General features: G+C 42.2%; 1 protein-coding gene across 1 annotated transcript in view; it reads left to right on the top strand.

The window, feature by feature from the left end:
• The first annotated feature begins 6,577 nt into the window (after window positions 1-6,577).
• The window catches only part of WDR43 (WD repeat domain 43), a 44,172-nt gene continuing 38,796 nt past the window's right edge, over window positions 6,578-11,953 (top strand). Inside the window, exon 1 of the mRNA XM_072771344.1 lies at window positions 6,578-6,854. Coding sequence (XP_072627445.1) covers window positions 6,630-6,854 — 225 coding nt within the window. The 5' untranslated portion in view covers window positions 6,578-6,629. The remainder of the gene's footprint in view (window positions 6,855-11,953) is intronic.

The following is an 11,953-nucleotide window of genomic DNA, read 5'->3' as shown; positions in this document are numbered from 1 at the left end:
TCTGTGAATAAAAATACTTTTACTCCTTTCTCTCCAATTTGGATGCTATTATTATTATTATTATTATTATTGTTTACTTTATTGCACTAGCTAGAACTTCAGTAAAATATTAAATAGAATTGATGAGAGTGGACAGCATTTAAGTCTTAGGAGGAAGGCATCAATCTTTCGCCATTAAGTATGAAGTGAGATGTGAGCTTTTTGTAGATTCTCTTTATCAGGTTGAGGATATTCTCTTAACGAAGTCCCTACATTGTTAAAAATATACTTATTTATTTATTTATTAAAAGATTTGGGACACCTGGGTGACTCAGCGGTTGAGCATCTGCCTTTGGCTCGGGGTGTGATCCCAGAGTCCCAGGATCGAGTCCCACATCGGGCTTCCTGCATGGAGCCTGCTTCTCCCTCTACCTGTGTCTCTGCCTCTCTTTCTCCGTGTCTCTCATGAATTTATTTGAAAGAGAGCAACTGAGGAGAGGAACAGAGAGGGAGGGAGAGCAAGGGGAGGAAGAATCTCAAGATACGCCCTGCTGAGTCTGGAGCCTGATACGGAGCTTGAGCTCAGGACCTTGAGATCATGATCTGAGCCACTCAGGTGCCCCCAAAATTTGTGTTTTTTTTTTTTAAATTATGAATGCGTGTTGGATTTTGTTAAAATCTTTTTCTTTATCTTTCAAGAATATCATGTATTTTTGATCCTTTATCCTGTTAACATGGTATATTATAATTTCTTATTTTTTAATGTTAAACCAACCTTGTATTCCTGGAAGAAATCCCATTTGATTTTAATCTTTTGTATATATATATATATATATATATATATATATATATATATATATACATGATTTTGAAATATTTTGTTAAGGATTAGAGATTGTAGGATCTATCACTTTATGATAAAAAGAATTAGTTAACAGTTGAATTGTTAGTAGGTTTGATGAAGAGCTAGCATTGGGGCAGAGAGAGAACTGGATGAGCTTAAATTAAAGGCAGAGCAAAAGAGCAGGACCCATAACAAGGATGACAAGGACAAGAAACCAGAAGCAGATGAGGCTTTAATTAGTGTTGTTGCGGAGGCTGACAGGGACCAGATTACAGATTGTTTTGTAATCCAAATATATTAAGCAGCATAGAGTCTCTTCTGTAGGTGCCAGAAAGCTTGTGCTTGTGGTTTTTTTTTTTTTTTAAGATTTATTCATTTATTTATTTGAGAGAGAGAGCGCACACGGGGAGGAGCAGAGGGAGAAAGAGTCTTAAGCAGACTGCCTGCTGAGCATGGAGCCCAACTAGGGGCTTGATCTCAGAACCCTGAGATCAGGACCTGAGCCAAAACCGGGAGTCATACACTTAAACAACTGTGTCACCCAGGTGCCCCATGTGAAGGGTTTTAAGTAGAGAAGTGGAATGGTCAGATTAATAATTTGCAAGGATCATACTACGGGGCAAGCATGGAGAAAGAGAGTCCAATATAAACAGTGGTGACACTTATCTCCAGTGAGAGAGATAAGGCTCTCCGATAAAGACAGAGTGGTAGAATTGGATGGAGGTGAGGAAATTGAATAGAGAATTATATAAGAGATAAAATAGGATCTAATGATTGATCAAATGTGCATATGTGTTTGGGCAGAAATAAGATGTGGGATTGGCTAATAAGCAGGGCTGGTTTCTGGCTTTCTCCAATGGCTAACTGGATGGCTGAGAGTATCACCAACTGGGGCAAAGGTTATAAAAGAATGAGCACAATCTGGTTCAGCTGCATGTAACATAACCTAAAATACTGTAGTTTTAAACAGAAGAGAAGTTTATTTTCTTTTGTGTAAAAGAGGGTCAAGAAGTTGGTCCAGGTCATACATCATGCTTGTGTCTCTAGATCCTTCTATCTGCTATTCTTAGCATATTATTTTCTCCTCAGAGTCCATCGTGGATGCTCTAACTTTTGGCCATCACATTTGAGTTCTAGGAATTAAGAAAAAAGCAATGAAGAGTAGTACACCCTGTCACTTTAAGGATATTTTTGTGCTGGCTAGTAGTCTCATGGCCTCACAGTTTGCAAAGAAAGATGGAAAATGTAGTTTGTTTTTTTTTTTTTTTTTTGTAGTTTTTATTCTGGAATGTCACATGCCCAGGTAAAGAAGTGTCCCAAGAACCCTGGTGTTAGAAAGTGAGAGATAAGAAAGATCCAGGAGAGGAGACTGAGAAGGGGAGCCAGAGAAGTAAGAGAGAAGCCAGGGAAGTATGATGTCATGGAATACAAGTGTGCTAATGACAAGTCACAGGAGATGCAGACTTAGGATGGACACATATTTAGCAATGTGGAGGTTACTGGTGGCCTTGCTGAGAATTTTGGTGTAGTAGTAGGTTGGGACGAAGGTTCCATTGGAGGAGATAAATTAGAGGAGAGAGATTAAGAAAATTAAACTACCTCTTTTTTTTTAAAGATTTTATTTATTTATTCATGAGAGACACAGAGAGAGGCAGAGACATAGACAGAGGGAGAAGCAGGCTCCATGCAGGGAGCCAGATGTGGGATTCGATCCCAGGACTCCAGGATCACACCCTGAGCCAAAGGCAGACACTCAACCACTGAGCCACCCAGGAGTCCCACAGCCTGTTTTTCTGTTTTTGTTTTGTTTTGTTTTGTTTTGTTTTAAGGAAAGAAAATACTGGGACTGGGACTGTAGGAGGAAGTAAGGTAAAGGGAATTTTATGTTTTAGGAAGAAAGAACAGTATATTTATGTGTTGATGAGAGGGATTAAGCTGAGAAGTAAAATTGATGCCAGTAGAGAGAGGAAAGACTTTTTGGAATAATGTAATCTAGAACTTATGTGGAGGGGTGGCCTTTTCTGGGTGGCCTTTTCACCTGTAGTTCCAGGAGTGATGGAGGACAGGTTGATTAGAGTTTGTGTACTGGGAGCTTGTGGAAGTTCTCTTGGGATTACTTCTATTTTCTGAATAAATAGGTATCAAAGTCATTCACTGAGAGCAAAAAAGGAGGGGTAGATTTGAAGTGGGAGGAGAAGAAAGATATAAATTAGTGTGTTGGAGAGTGAAAGTATGAATATACTAGGAACAATTGATAACTTGGTAGCATTGACTTCCCATGTGAAGTTTGTGACCATAAATTTAAGGTGGGTAAGAGTCAGAACAGGCGGCTGTGACTTTTCTCTTGTTACTTTCAGCTGCTTTTGGGCAGAAAGTTAGATTTTACCAGGCTTGAAGTTTAACCATGGAAGGGATGATGATGTGGGAAAGAGGCAAGGGATTTGAGAGTTGTAATGATAGAGTTCAAGATAAATTATTATTTTTTTAATATTTTATTTATCTATTCATGAGAGATAGAGAGAGAGAGGCAGAGAAAGAAGCAGGCTCCACTCAGGGAGCCAACGTGGGACTCGATCCCAGGTCCCCAGGATCAGGCCCTGGGCTGAAGGCGGCACTAAACCGCTGAGCCACCCGGGCTGCCTGAGTTTAAGATAAATTAAAAGGGAATAGCAGTCATCTAGGAGGAGGGGTGAGGGCATGTGAAAACATTGTAGGATCAGTGGCTTGACAGTCAAGTGGGATAAGATTGCCTAAAGTTTGGAATTTAGTGAGAGCAAGCTGGAAAGATAGAAGTCAGTGGTTAGAGAATGGTGTGTGAAAATCGAGATTATGAAGGTGGAGCAGCTGTTGTAATAAGCCATGACCATGGGAGGAAGTGGCTGGTGTAGTATAGAGGCCAAGATCATTGAAAGGGAGGAGGTTAAGGAATGATGTTTTGGGTATTGAAGGGTCATCTATGTGAACTCTATGTAGTCTCATTGGGTCAAGTTGTTCATATGCAGAGATGACTTAGGTCAGAAATCCAGCTCCTCCTCCACTGCTCAGCTCCACACTCCAGTTTTGTTATCTGAAAAATGGAGATACTCAAAGTTTCTACATCCTAGGGCCGTTGTGAGGACTAAATGTATTAATGCACATAAAGCACTGACAACAGTACTGGAAATACAGTGAGTGCACAATAAGATTTTATTTTTATTTGTATATTTATGACTAACTGATCTATATAGCTCAGACTTTTCTTCATACAGGCTCATATATGTTCCTTTATAACAAAAACCCTTGAAAACTTTTCTGAAAATCGCTTTTCTACTCTTTCTCATATCTCTTTTTCTCTTCCCCTCTCTAAAGTAAATCCCCCGCCCTAACTGCTTTTGTTTTGCTTTTTTGTGTTTTCTTTTTATAAAAGATTTTATTTGTAATTAATCTCCACATCCAACATGGGGCTTAAACCTATAATCCTGAGATCAAGAGTTGCATGCTCCACCTTCTGAGCCAGTTAGGCATCCCTCAAATGCTTTTAAATCAACGATCTCATCTTGCCAAATCTGGTTCATTCTCAGTCTTCATCTTGCAATATTTGACATGGCTCTGATCAAGTCTTGGTTCCTAAATCCTTTTCTTTCTTTTTTTCAAAGATTTTATTCATTTATTAATGAGAGACACACAGAGAGAGGCAGAGACATAGGCAGAGAGAGGAGCAGGCTCCATGCAGGGAACCCAATGTGGGACTCGATCCTGGGACTCTGGGATCATGCCCTGGGCCAAAGGGAGGCACACAACTGCTGGGCCACCCAGGCGTCCAGGTTCCTAAATCCTTATAAAGATTTGGTTTCAGGAGCCTGGGTGGCTCAGTGATTGAGTGCCTGCCTTCATGCCCAGGGCATGATCCCAGAGTTCCAGGATCGAGTCCCACATTGGGCTCCCTGCATGGAGCCTGCTCCTCTCTCTGCCTATGTCTCTGCCTCTCTCTGTGTGTCTCTCATTAATAAATAAATAAAATATATATAAAAAAAAGATTTGGTTTCCAGGACATCTCATTCTCCTGGGCATTCATCCTACCCATTCTTAATCTTCTTTGCTGGATCTTCCTCCTCTTTCTGACCTCTAATATTGCACAGTTTGGGCTAAGTTTTCTTTTCTTTTTTTAAAGATTTTATTTATTTATGAGAGAGAGAGAGAGAGAGGCAGAGACACAGGCAGAGGGAGAAGCAGACTCCAAGCAGTGAGCCTGATGTGGGACTGGTTCCTGGGACTCCAGGATCGTGCCCTGGGCTGAAGGCGGCGCTAAACCACTGAGCCACCCAGGCTGCCCTAAGTTTTCTTTTCTATCCATACTTGTGCCCAACATGATCTGACTAGTCCTACAGTTTTAAATAACATCTATCTGTATGCTAGTGCATCCAAACTAGATCTCTGTGATCTCTGTGATCTTATTCTCCTGTAGCCAACTCCTGCTGAGCAACTCAATTTGGAGGTACAGTAGGCATATCATATTCAACTGTCCAAAACAGTTGATCGTCACTCCAGTCAAACTCGTTTCCCCAATCTAGCTGATGGAATCACCATTCACTAGTTTGCTCAGGCCTCAGTGTCCTCCCTTCATTTGTCTTTTTTTCACCCTGTGCAATCATTTAGCAAGCCTTGTTGACTCTAACTTCAGATTCTATCTGGAATCTGGGCACTTCTCCTCACCTTTACTGCTTTCTTTTTCTTTTTTTTTTTTTTTTTAAGATTTTATTTATTTATTCATGAGAGACACAGAGAGGCAGAGACAGGTAGAGGGAGAAGCAGGATCTCTGCGGAGAGCCGGATGGGGGACTGGATCCCAGGACCCCGGAATCACATCCTGAGTGGAAGGCAGATGCTCATCCACAGCCACCCAGGGGTCCTGACCTTTGCTGCTTTCATGTGAGTCTGACTCACTATTGTGCTACATCACGTGTGGGTTTTCCTTCTTACCCTTTTACCATCTCCGTTGGAATCCAGGAAGCTTTCTAAAAAATGTAAATGTTTATCATTATAAATAATCTAAAGCGCAAACGTCACCATGGCACCCCCTGGCTGTAAAAGCCCTTCCTGAGGGTAGTGTTTTTTTGTCTTTCTTGCTGGGCAACAAACTGTGAGCTGAATATTATTATATTATCATATATATATGTATAATTATTCTATGAGCAGAACATTTTGTATTGATATTAATAGCTAGCTGGCATTTCTTGAATCACAATGCATAGATTTAGTGAAATATTACCGCGTCATTACAAATGGTCTATTTGATGTAGTAACATGGGATTGATCCTGACCAAATAAGGGAGGGGGTGGATGGCAGATCCTACCGTTACTTTTACACAATTATGACTGAATAGACTGTTATGTGTATATATGTATACACACATACACACATGGTTATAGCCTGGAAGTGGATGAGAAAAAATGCAAACAATTGCTACAATCATGAAGTTATAAGTGGTTATTTTTTTTAAACATTTCGTTCAATCATGTTATTAAAAAACAAAACAAAACACCAAACCTTTTTTTTTTTTTTTTCTTCAAGGACCTGGCCTGCACTCCAGCCTGCAGTCCAGTCCCTCCGCACGTCCCCTCCCCCAACCAACCAGAACAAGCTAGCATTGGGTCCTCCGGGCCACCGTCCACAGGCCGGGCCCACCCAACGCGAGCTGGAGCAGCGAAGAGCCACTCCCTCGGCTCCCTGCGCTCCCCCCGCCCCACTTCCTCCCTCCAGGCCCCGCCCCGTGCCGGTGCGCATGCGCACAGGCGAACACGTGGCTGCCGCGGAGCCAGGGCAGCAATGGCGGCGGGTGGCGGCCGAGTTGCCGACCCCCTGTCCCCGGCAGGGGTTCCCTGCGCCTTCTCCCCGCTGAACCAGGCCTACTTCGCCTTGGCGTCTGCCGACGGTCAGCTGCGAGTGTGGGAGACCGCCAACAATAGGCTGCACCAGGAGTACGTGCCTTCCGCGCACCTCAGCGGTACCTGCACCTGCCTGGCCTGGGCGCCAGCGCGGCTGCAGGCCAAGGTAGAGCGGGCGGGCCGGCGGGGGGTGGGCGTCCGCCCGGGCGCGGCCCCTCGGCACCCCCGGCCCGACGGCGCGTGGCCCGGCGTGTCGCGCGGCCCTCCGAGGCCCGGGGCGAGGAGGCACGGAGCGCGGCGGCGGCGGCGGCGGCGCGGACTCGTCCACTTCGCGAGTCCCGCGTGCGGCCTGCCCGCAGAGTAGCGAAAGAGGGCGCGGCCCGATGCGAGGGACTGTAGGCTGGAGCCCCGCCGACGGGCTCCTTGCGCTCGGAGCCCCGCGCCCCGCTGTCGCCGGGGCCGCCATGTTCGCGTAGGCCCCCGGTTCCCCAGGGCGGCTTCCTTCTGCCAGTCCTCGCGCAGCAACATGTGCTCTTCGGTGTCCTGGATTTTGACAGAGCCCCTCCTTGGGGCTGTACTACTCTTTTCCGATTTCTCTAGCTCACCAACTTTGCCTAAGGCGGTTGCAATGAATTAAGCCTGTTTCCTTGCTTCCGGACAGCCCCCCCAACCCCCCCACCCCACCCCAGAACCCTTGGGTGCAGGCTCACCACGTGTTGTCTTCCACGTCCAGTGTGTAGGACTCTCACTCTTGAAACTCTTGATTTCTCAGACTCGTTTCCAGTCTCAGTCATTTGAAACTTCATGCTTTTTCATTTTTAACATCTGCTCAGCTCCTCCTTTATGCACCCCCTCGTTAAGTCTGAAGTCCGCTTTTGGATGTGGGGGTAAAGCGAAGTAGCTGGTTTAATGTAATGAATGTGAATCCAGGTGAAGTTTCTCTTAGATGGGACGTTGCCAAGTTAGGGAAGGCTTCTCTCTTAGGGCCCCATCTCAGGTAAGATGCCGTTCGCTGTTGAGTCACTCGACCACGTCTGCTCTAACTCACATGCACGTGGGGCTGCAGGTATAGGGTAGTCACACCGAATCAGTCTAATGTGATTCGGAAGCATCAGGTATTGTGAGTGTTTAGCTGACACCGTGTGTAAAACTTCAGAGGCTAGTATTTAAGACAGATTTTTAACTCCCATCTGACTACCGTAGGGGAACTGCTAAATTTTTAGGTTGAAAGTAGGGGTATACCTAACTATGCTTTGGATGAGTATGTTTAGGTATTTTTCAGATGTTAAGATAGATTTTCCTAGTTTCTAGATGAAGTGACTTTAGTTGATAAATTAACCTTTTCAGGGTTCTTAAGGCAAACTTGGGCTTAAAAAAAATAGTCGTCATTGTTAGTTGCAGCAGTCTGCATATTTTTCCTTTTTAAAGTTGTTTTCTATGTTTCTGTTTTAACAGTCCTGTAAAGAGATGGTGATACTGATGCTGAGGGAAAACCTGGAGCAATGATTAGATACATGGATCCAAGCTCTACCACTTACATTTAAATCTAGGTTTGGCTTCATAGTAGTAATTGTGCCTCTAGTTCCTCATTTGTAAAATGGGAGTAACAGAACCCACCTCATAGAGTGGTTGTGAAGGTGAACTTGTTTAATAATGCAGAAACATTTAGATTGGTGTATGTAAGTGCTGCAAGGTTTTTTATTTTATTTTTTATTTTTTAAATTAATGTCTTGTATTTGTATGGTTAGTCCTGGAAGGTAGATAAAGACTAACTTTTTGCCTTGCTTCTGAAGAAGAAGCTGAGCCTCTGGAAAATTAAGCAACTTGCAAAAAAAAAAACCCAAAAATAGAACCAGGAGTAGAACCCGGGTATTTAGAGCTTCGTTCTCCATTACCTACAACAAATAATAGTTAATATTAGGCTGGCAAAAATTTGTTGCCCTGTCCCCCTTTGCCTTTCTGTTGACTTATGTCACATTATATGCCTCAAGAACAAAACTTTGGCTTCGTCTTAAGTTTCTTTTTGAAAGTCATAGTTTTGGATTATGTACCACTCTGAAATAGTAGAAAAATATCTGGATTTGGTTTCATATCCAGAACTCAATTCACACTTGCTTTTGTCACATTGAGCAAGTCACTCATTGAAGGGCCTCATTGAAAAAGGAGTTTGACTTAAAAAAAAGGTTTGTATAGGTTTCAGTATCATTTTATCTGGATGCTTTCATTTTAGCCACACAGCTCTAAGAAATACCCTGAAATAAAATTTTTAAAAACTGAGAATCAGCACTAGGGAAGTTCAAAGTGACTTCATCAAAGCTTTAATAACCAATAAAGACACTGTGACCACCAGGGGTAAGGTCTCCTGACTTCTGGTCTACTGTTCTTAACACTGTAACTCTAGATCTTGAGTCATAGAATTGAGAGTTGGGGGGAATGTAGGAAGAACATCCAGTCTTCATCATATTGGGGATGTATCCTAGAGCATTAATTTTACTTGAAGATTAGAGAGAGAAGTGGTTCTCTTAAATGTACACATATATTATGGCATACAATTATAAAGTCACATGACTTTTTTAAAGCTAGAAAGTGAGTGATTTGTAGCAGCTGCTTCATCTCTGTTCCCAGGTCCCTGGGTTATGATCCTTGCCACTGAAATGTTAAGATGCTCTCATTTTATTAAACCCTTTTATTTTACATCTTTGAGGATTAGAGTTTCAGGCTTGGAAAGGATTTTATCCTGTATTCCCAACACCTTAAGATTTTTGTTACTCAAACATGAAGTGGAGGGATATCTGGGTGGCACAGTGGTTAAGTATCTGCTTTTGGCTCAGGATGTGATCTTGGAGTTCCGGGGTGAGTCTCACCTCGGGCTCCTGTGAGGGGTCTGCTTCTCCCTCTACCTATGTCTCTACCTTCTCTCTGTGTCTCTCATGAATAAATAAATAAAATATTTAAAAACAAACAAACATGAAGTGGAGATTATGCTACCCACCTTTCAGGCTTCTCAGATAATTAAATGAGGCAGTGTATATCATTGATGTAGTAAGTGCTCAGTAAATGTTGTTATTGAATGATTCATTGACCATTCCCTATGGGCTCATTTTATAATTTACTGCTACAATCCTCAGTGTAAATCATTTTGTAAGAGTATCCTATATCTAGTTCAGTAATTGGCAAGTTGCCACCCAAGGACAAAGTTTGATGACATCACTCCTGTGAGTGGAGAAAAAGGAGTTGGTACTGAGTTGCTTGGGTTACAAGAGTTAAAGCAATGGTTCTTAAATGTTTAGAAGAATCAAATTGCTCTTTCTTGTTCTTGGCCAAGAATGATTATATATGCCATAATAGTGTTTAGAGGGTTTTTGTACATATCATATAGATGAGCATATCATTTGGTTGATGGAACCTGGGAAGAGAGGACCTCTAATGATGATAAGAAAAGTGCAAGGAAACAGATTGATGGACTATATAGATGGATGCTGTTTTTAAAGCTCTTCAGGTATGTGTGTGTAAACTGAGGCTGAGATGTTAATTGATATGCCAAAGCCACACACAGTAAGTGCCTGAGCCACCTGTCACTGACCCTGCTATTTCATCACCCCCTGAAATCTATCAAACTTTTCTACTTTTCCTTTCCTAGCTGGGCTATAGCCCTGAAGAAACAGACCTTGTCTACTATCAGCTACCACAGTAAATGTATTTATGCTGCTTTGCTGTCACTGCAGTTAAAATGATCTCACACAGCTTAGTGCTTGTTGAACGAAGCACATGGCATTTCAGACATGAGACAGGGCAAGCACAGTAGCGTTAAGAATGTTTCTAGGAGGAATCTGAGTTGAGTATTCCTATTCCCATCCCTAGGAGATATAGTACAGTCCAGTTGTGTTTGTGAATATATGATGCTTTATCTTAGGGTCTTCCTAGTATTTAAACCTCAAAACAAGGGAAAATTTGCAGATGAGATCCTGTTGGCAGGAATAGAAGTTCCTGGTTATCAGAATTTGTTTTCAATATAAATACTGTGTAATTACATGTAAAATGCACACATTTTGTTCACAGTTATCCATGAAACTTAAACATTTGCCAGAGAAGTGACAGTAAGGTAGGCCAAGAAAAGGGGTAGGAGACTAATTGCAGAATGGAACTTGAAACTTGGGCATAATTTTCAGTGTCTAGAGGTCAGGATTTTTCAAAAATAGGTTTTGATCTATTAGTAGATTATGAAACAGATTTAGTGGCTTGTGATAGAGTTAAAAAAATGGTGTATTTAGCATGGGAAAGAGTAAGTTTTTTGTGGAGCCTGTTTCAATTATATATACATATGTTTTTATGAGTGTGTGTATTGGCTCTCCATGTAAACTCTTCTTACTCTGGGAACTCAGTCTAAAAACTCATTGCCTAATTGATCAAACTCAGATTTATCACTTGGGTTTTTTTTTTTTTTTCCTCCTGTCTTCACCACATCTGCCCTATGTCTTGCTTTTGTAAATCATGCACTTAGCCCCTTGAGATTCTCACTCAGCCTTCTTACTGCCTTCTGGATCACGTGCTGATAAACTTTTTCAGACTGGTGCTACTCTTTATTGCGTAACCTAGTCAGACTCTTCACATTGAAAAAGACTCTTTAAGAAATCACATTTCTGGGCGCCTGGGTGGCTCAGTTGGTTAAGTGTCTGTCTTGGGCTTGGGTCATAATCCCAGGGCCCTGGGATCAAGCCCCAAGTTTGGCTCCCTGCTCAGTGGGGGAGCCTGCTTCTCTCTTTTCCCCTCTCCCCTATTCATTCACTCTTTCTCCCTCTCTCAAATAAATAAAATCTTTTAAAAAAGAGAGAAATCACAACTTTTGGGTCTTCACTCCTGGTACCTCTAGGAACTCCAGATTTTCCAGTCACAAATGTAAACTAAAGTTTTAGCTTACCCTTTTCATTACTTTATGTATTTACATGTGTAATGAGTGTGTACATGACATTGTGCTAGGTACTTCAGAGGAAGTAAAATTGCATGTGACTGAGACACATTAGGGAAGAAATAGACAATTCAGATATACTGTGTCTGTAGTGAGAAGCACAGTATGATGTATACCTTAAGAGAAAGAAGTTTTTGTGGAGGGATGAGACAGTGGACCTTGAGGCATGGATACTAGATCTTTAACCAAAATAAAATTGAAGTGAGCAGGAAAAGGTCCCTCCAAGTTGAGGGAAAAGCAGAAGCAAAATGGGAAAGTATTAGTGATTAGGGAGTGTAATATAAAGATGGAATTGGAAA

Source organism: Canis lupus, chromosome 12 (assembly GCF_048164855.1).
Source record: "Canis lupus baileyi chromosome 12, mCanLup2.hap1, whole genome shotgun sequence".
In the NCBI taxonomy this organism is placed as follows: domain Eukaryota; kingdom Metazoa; phylum Chordata; class Mammalia; order Carnivora; family Canidae; genus Canis; species Canis lupus.
This window is presented reverse-complemented; position numbering and strand designations above follow the sequence as displayed.